The sequence below is a fragment of the Nematolebias whitei genome, chromosome 17 (assembly GCF_014905685.2).
Source record: "Nematolebias whitei isolate Nwh7 chromosome 17, NemWhi1, whole genome shotgun sequence".
Taxonomy (NCBI): domain Eukaryota; kingdom Metazoa; phylum Chordata; class Actinopteri; order Cyprinodontiformes; family Rivulidae; genus Nematolebias; species Nematolebias whitei.
In genome coordinates this window covers 3,478,081-3,484,617 of record NC_056514.1, presented here as the reverse complement: position 1 = coordinate 3,484,617, position 6,537 = coordinate 3,478,081, and the positions used below count along the sequence as shown (strand labels likewise).

General features: G+C 43.1%; 1 protein-coding gene across 3 annotated transcripts in view; it reads right to left on the bottom strand.

Moving 5' to 3' along the window:
• Window positions 1–1,211: 1,211 nt before the first annotated feature.
• Window positions 1,212–6,537, bottom strand: part of dcxr (dicarbonyl/L-xylulose reductase) — a 53,127-nt gene continuing 47,801 nt past the window's right edge. For all 3 annotated transcript variants that reach the window (XM_037690689.1, XM_037690687.1, XM_037690688.1), the window contains exon 9: window positions 1,212–1,398. In XM_037690689.1, the coding sequence (XP_037546617.1) occupies window positions 1,295–1,398 (104 nt within the window). In that variant the 3' untranslated portion in view covers window positions 1,212–1,294. The remainder of the gene's footprint in view (window positions 1,399–6,537) is intronic.

The window sequence follows — 6,537 nt, the reverse complement described above, 5'->3', positions numbered from 1 at the left end:
CATTGTGTTTACTTTCATTGTTCAGTTAAATGTGTGGTTTTGTTTCTTGTTCAGATATTTTTTTTAATTTTTAGCTTTACTTTAAAGTTCTTGTTTTGTGATTTGTACATCTGTGGGTTAGAATAACGTTGAACTAAAGGCCATAACTCTTATTTAAACATATTTGATGGAAATATTCCTGAGAGATCCAATAATTTTGTCTTTTTATGATTTTTCAGCTGCGTTAACTTTAACAGATTATTTAATAGCCATAAAAGTGAAAACAGGTTTTCATGATGAAGCTGGTACTTTTTTATTATTTTATTTTCATTGATTAAAAAGACAACAACATTTTTTTATACATAAAATGTTTCCACCCTCTGTCCCAGACTCATCCCGGTCTGCCCCTGTCTTCCAGGACTTGCACTCCTGCGGGTCAGCAGTAGAGAGGATCCTCCGTGGTGACCGGCAGAGCTCGGATCCGGAGAGGTGATGCCCTGTCCGGCCTGAGGGGGCTACGAGGCTCCGGTGGAGAGGACCACGGGGACAGACGGAGCTTCATCTAGCTCGCTCTGAATTTGATCGTTGGCCACCAAGCACAAAAAACGCCTGCACTTCAGCATTAGACCACGGTGTTATCATTATTGTTTTTAAATCTGTAAAATAGGTACAATTGCTCCTCAGAGGTCGAGTTATGGTGGATTGGGTTGTTGTAAAGTTTCTCAAACAACCAGTGACTCCACCTCCTGACCAGTCAGTGACCGACAGTGTTCTGATGTCACGTTTTAAGGCCAGAACAGTACACTTGGAACAGGAGCCAAGTTGGTACTGAAAAAGGATCTGGTTCCACGAATCAAGGCTAGTGGAAAAATCTTGGAACCCTGCAGACCCAAGAAGAACCGTGCTGTACAGGTGCTAGTTGAAAAGAGGCAGTAGATTGCTCACAGACAGGTCTATTTGAACTAAGTATGGGCTTCTCAAAGTAATGATTCAGCCTTTAAACAAAGGAGGTGAATACACATGCACACACTAATTTCAGGTTTATATTTTTAGAATTGTTTTTAAACAGATTTTCCCCTTTTAACGTTATAATTCTACAGAAGATTGTGTAGATTTATTACTAACTGGGAACCCACTAAAAGCTGTGTAAGGTTGTTTCTTTCCACAGTTTGCACAAACTCTAAGCCTGTTGTGTAGTACCCATGAAAATACACAAGACATTGAAAAAAGAATTGGCAATTGGCAAGTTTATTTAGTAAGTAAAATAAAAAAAGAGTTTTAAAAATTGCAGGTTTTCCATTATTGTGGAATGAAGTTAGCAAGCCAGGAAGCCTCCATCCACCGGCAGGGTGACTCCGGTAATCATGCTGCTCTTATCGCTCAGCAGGAACAATATAGTGTTCACCACGTCCTCCACCTCTGCACACAGAGACAAACTTGTCTTCAGTTATCTCATATCTTCAAATATTCATGCCTGTGATCCACTTGATCTTCAAACTTACTGTCTGTCTCTGACAAACGTATGACATTTTAGCAGCATTGAGCTCAAATGTGATAAAATAAAGATTTTCATAAACAAGAATATTTGTGAAGAAAATCCAAAAGACGATACTGCTGCCACTCCCTGAAAATATAACACGCATCAACATTTTTTCTTTTCTTTTATCCCCATGACAAATTTAATTTAGTAGATGTTTGTTCTTTTTTGGGGACTTTAGTTGCTAATTCCTGCGTAGCTTCTGACCTGTATTTAAAACTTCTCATTAGAGTTGACACATTTGCTCAAAACCTTCAGAATTTATGGAGACAGCCACAGAATAATGTGCAACAAAGATCCTGCTGAAGTATACGCTGGTTACCATGGTGATCCCCGCCTTTTTGGAGGCGTAGAGACGGGAGGGGAGCACACACACAGCAGCACTTTTCACGAAACAGGCAGTCTAGAAATTGAGCCTCAAATAAAAGCGGAGTGTTTGTGTTGTGCAAAAACAGGGTTGTGTCAGAAAAATTATTGAACACGAGAGGCACCTTTGGGTGGCCACACATTTAGAATTTATGTGTGTAAAGTTGGGTTTTTTTGCCAAAAATATGAGGGATTAAAGAAACTGTTCAATTCCAGTTTGGGGATAAAAATCAGGGCACAGATATAATGGGAGTTAATTAGTAAGTAAGTAAACTTTATTTATATAGTACTTTTCATAGATAAAATCACAAAGTGCTTTAGAGAAATACAAAATGCAGACTTAAAATAAAGCAAAAACAATAAGAACGGCTGATAAAAACAGTAATAACACATTTATCTAAAAGCTTATCTGAATAAAAATGGGCAGCATGGTGGCGCAACTGGTAGAGCTGCTGCCTCTCAGCGAGCAGGTCCCTGGTTCAAACCCCGGTCCAGGGGCCTTTCTGGGTGGAGTTTGCATGTTCTCTCCGTGCATGCGTGGGTTTTCTCCGGGTACTCCGGTTTCCTCCCACAGTCCAAAAACATGCATGTTAGGCTGATTGGTAACTCTAAATTGTCGCTAGGTGTGAGTGAGAGAGTGAATGGTTGTTTGTCTCGTTTGTCTCTGTGTGTCCCTGTGATGGACTGGAGACCCGTCCAGGGTGTACCCCGCCCCTCGCATAGTGATTGCTGGACATGGGCACCAGCGACCCCCGTGACCCAAAATGGAATAAGCGGGTAAAGAAAATGGATGGATGGATGGATGGATGAATAAAAATGTCTTGAGCTGCTTTTTAAAGGAATCAACGGAGACGGCCACATGAAGAGACAGAGACAGGGCATTCCACAGTCTGGGGGCCACGGCCTGAAAGGAAAGGTCACCCCAAGTTTTAAAACGGGTCTTGGGGTGCATTCACACCAGACCTGTTTAGTCCGCTTTAATCGAACTCTAGCTCGTTTTCCTAGAAAGTCCGGTTCGTTTGGGGAGGTGTGAACGCACCACTGAACTCTGTCACGGAACAAAAAGGTGAACTCTGACCCAGTCTAAAACCTAGGTCTCGGTCCGGTAGAAGAGAACTCCAGCACGGTTCCAGTACAGTGTGAATGAAAACAGACCGGGCCCCATTCTGCAAGCAGGAAGTGGAGTACAGCGCAGGACAAACAAACAGCATTTCTCTGACCTCATATGGAGCCGTCAGCTCCTTGTGTGAAAAACAACATTCTCCATGGTCTTCTGTCTCATCTTCTGCTCATGCTGAGTCCATTTTTGAAAAATGACAAAATATACCTCCTAAACCTGCTAAAACTTGATGCCACTCCGTTTTTGTTTTTATTTCCAGAAGAAGAAGAAGAAGTGTCTTCAGAGGTTTTTGTGTCGTTTCTTTCAGTAGTTCTTGGTGCAGCGCCCCCACAGGCGAGCGGGGGAATAGGTTGACTCCACTGCACAGTGCAGTGTGAATGCAAACGCACCAGCTCAAATGTAACAAAAGGTCATGAATATTGGTCCTGAACCGAGTCTACCGGACTATCTAGTGTGAAAACGACCTTAGGGACCTTTAGGAGGTTCAGCGCTGAAGATCGAAGGGTGCGGGCTGGAGAATAAGGTTTAGTTGTGCATACTTTGCATTTGAAAAATCAGAGGAAACGCTGAAAGTCTTCCATAAACTCCCTTGTTTCTCCAGTCAATCTTGAAGTCCCAGTGTCCTCCAAATCTGACAGTAATGACTTCCTTAACTTTTTTCTGATGAAAGTCAATAACGTCAGAGGAACCATTTTTCCATCAATGTGCCATAATTCTATTTCTGGCTCTTTGCTCTCTTTTTCCATGGCTGCATTTGATCGACGTTATGTGACCTTTCATCTTTGTTCGATAAGATGAAAATTTATACCAGTCCAAATGACATTCTTTCAGCGATGTTGTTAAAAAAAAAAATTCTGACATTGGTCCTTGCATTGTAGATATTTACAATGCTTCTCTTTCAGCAGGTGTGTTTCCAAGCTGTTGTTGAGCCATTATCAAAAAAAGCAAACCTGGATCCTACAAAGTTTGAAAATTACATGCCAATCTCCAAGATCCCATTTTTGTCTAAGCTTCTTGAAAAAGTAGTGGCAGAGCAGCTGAACCGAGTCTACCGGACTATCTAGTGTGAAAACGACCTTAGGGACCTTTAGGAGGTTCAGTGCTGAAGACCGAAGGGTGCGGGCTGGAGAAATAGGAAATCTTTGACAAATTTCAGTCTGGGTTTTGAAAGCTCCACTCCACAGAGACCGTTTTATTTAAACTGTCGACGAGGAAGAGGGCCTGCACAAGAGGAGGGGGCGTGCCAAAGACACCATCTTAGCACCAACATAACTGGTTTGTTCCACTTTGGAGTAAGCTGTTGGGGGAAGAATCAGTTTTGTGTTGTGTGTTTCCTTGACTGATGAAGCCTTCTGGATGGAAGGTGAAATGTTTCAGCAAAAAAATGAAACTGTCCAGATGACCCGACTGAAATTTGTTGGATTGTATACCTGGATTATTGAGCATGGACTTTTTTTGATTTATTTAAAGTTTCCAGCGATATTTTGATGTCAGCCGACTCTAGAGTATCCACGGTGATGGTTCTCCTAGATCTAACATCTGCCTTTGATACTGTTGAACACAGTATTTTGATTAACAGGCTACAAGATGTAGTCGGTCTATCAGGCTTGGTACTGGAGTGGTTTATCTCCTATCTTTCTGGCAGAACAATTAGTGTTTCTGCAAACCAGATAATGCCAGAATCCAAGATCCTGCTATGTGGGGTACCTCAGGGCTCAGTGTTGGGAACTATTCTCTTTCTTTTGTATATTTTCTCCCTCGGCCAAATAATAAGTCAGTTTTCAGATGTGTCTAATCATTTCTATGCTGTTGATATTCAGCGATATCGTTCCTTCAGATCTTCTGAATATTACAAATTGTCCTCCTTGCTAAATTGTATTGGCAATATCAAACAGTGGCTCAGTGACAACTTCTTACAGATTAATTGTGATAAAACTGAAACCTTAATTATTGCACCTGACAATCAAATAACTGAAATTAAGCAACACCTTGGTGTGTTAGCCTCTTCAGTTAAACCAAGTCTCATTATTTTTGATTCTGCCATGTCAGTGGAATAATCAGAAACTGCTTTTTTCAACTAAGAAATATTTCTAGGCTTAAGTCTCTTGTGTCAAACACCAAATTAGAGACGATTAACCATGCTTTTGTTACATCCTGTCTACATTACTGTAACAGTCTTTTCATGTGTTTGACTAAGAAGGATCTTGATCGTTTGCAGACAGTTCAGAATGCTGCTGCAAAGTTTTTAACCAACACACGGAAAAGACAGCACATAATGCCAGTTTTAATCTCTTTACATTGACTACCGGTACATTTAACAAATTTTGTTATTACTTTTAGAGCCATGACTGGTCAAGCCCCAGTCTATATCTCTGACCTTTTAGAGCCCTACTCCTCTTCCCGGAGCTTCCAGTCAAAAGCTGTTAATGGTTCCACAAACTCATTTTAAGACCACAGGGAATAAAGCTTTTAGGGCTGTGGCCCCCAGACTGTGGAATGCGTTGCCTCTGACTTCACCAGTAACTTCCTGGTTTTAAACACCAGTAAGACAGAGACTGTGATTACTGCTCCCAGTCACCTTCATCCAAAAATCAATCAGAAAATTGTCTCTTTCTGCTCAGTAGCCAAATCAAAAGTAAAAAATTTAGGAGTCACATTTGACTCATCATTAGGCTTTGAGTCTCACATTAGAGATATTTCTCGTTCTTGTTTCTTTCATTTAAGAAACATTTCTAAAATATGACCTGTGGTCTCCAGAGTTGACCTCGAGAAAATTATTCACGCTTTTGTGTCATCACGTCTGGACGACTGTGATGTCCTTTTTACCTGCCTGGACAAGTCTTCTGTCTCACGTCTACAAGTGATACAGAACACAGCTGCCAGACTTCTCACCAAATCCAGCAAATACTGTCACATCACTCTGGTTCTGTATTCACTACACTGGTTCCCAGTGGAGTTCAGAATCAGTGTCAAAGTTCTTGTGCTGAAGGACAGAGCTTTAAATGGCTCCTGTGTATCTTTGTCAGATTTTAACCAAACACTCTGCTGCTCGTGGCCTTCGCTCCCAGACACAGAACCTCTTGGATGTTCCACGTAGGCAGCTGAAAAATAAAGGGGACGGGGCCTTTCAGCCAGTGGCCCCCAGGCTGTGGAGGCGGGACCTTTCAGCCAGTGGCCCCCAGGATGTGGAGACGGGGCCTTTCAGCCAGTGGCCCCCAGGCTGTGGAGGCGGGGCCTTTCAGCCAGTGGCCCCCAGGCTGTGGAGACGGGGCCTTTCAGCCAGTGGCCCCCAGGATGAGGAGACGGGGCCTTTCAGCCAGTGGCCCCCAGGCTGTGGAGACGGGGCCTTTCAGCCAGTGGCTCCCAGGATGTGGAGACGGGGCCTTTCAGCCAGTGGCCCCCAGGATGTGGAGACGGGGCCATTCAGCCAGTGGCCCCCAGACTGTGGAGACGGGGCCTTTCAGCCAGTGGCTCCCAGGCTGTGGAGGCGGGGCCTTTCAGCCAGTGGCCCCCAGGCTGTGGAGACGGGGCCTTT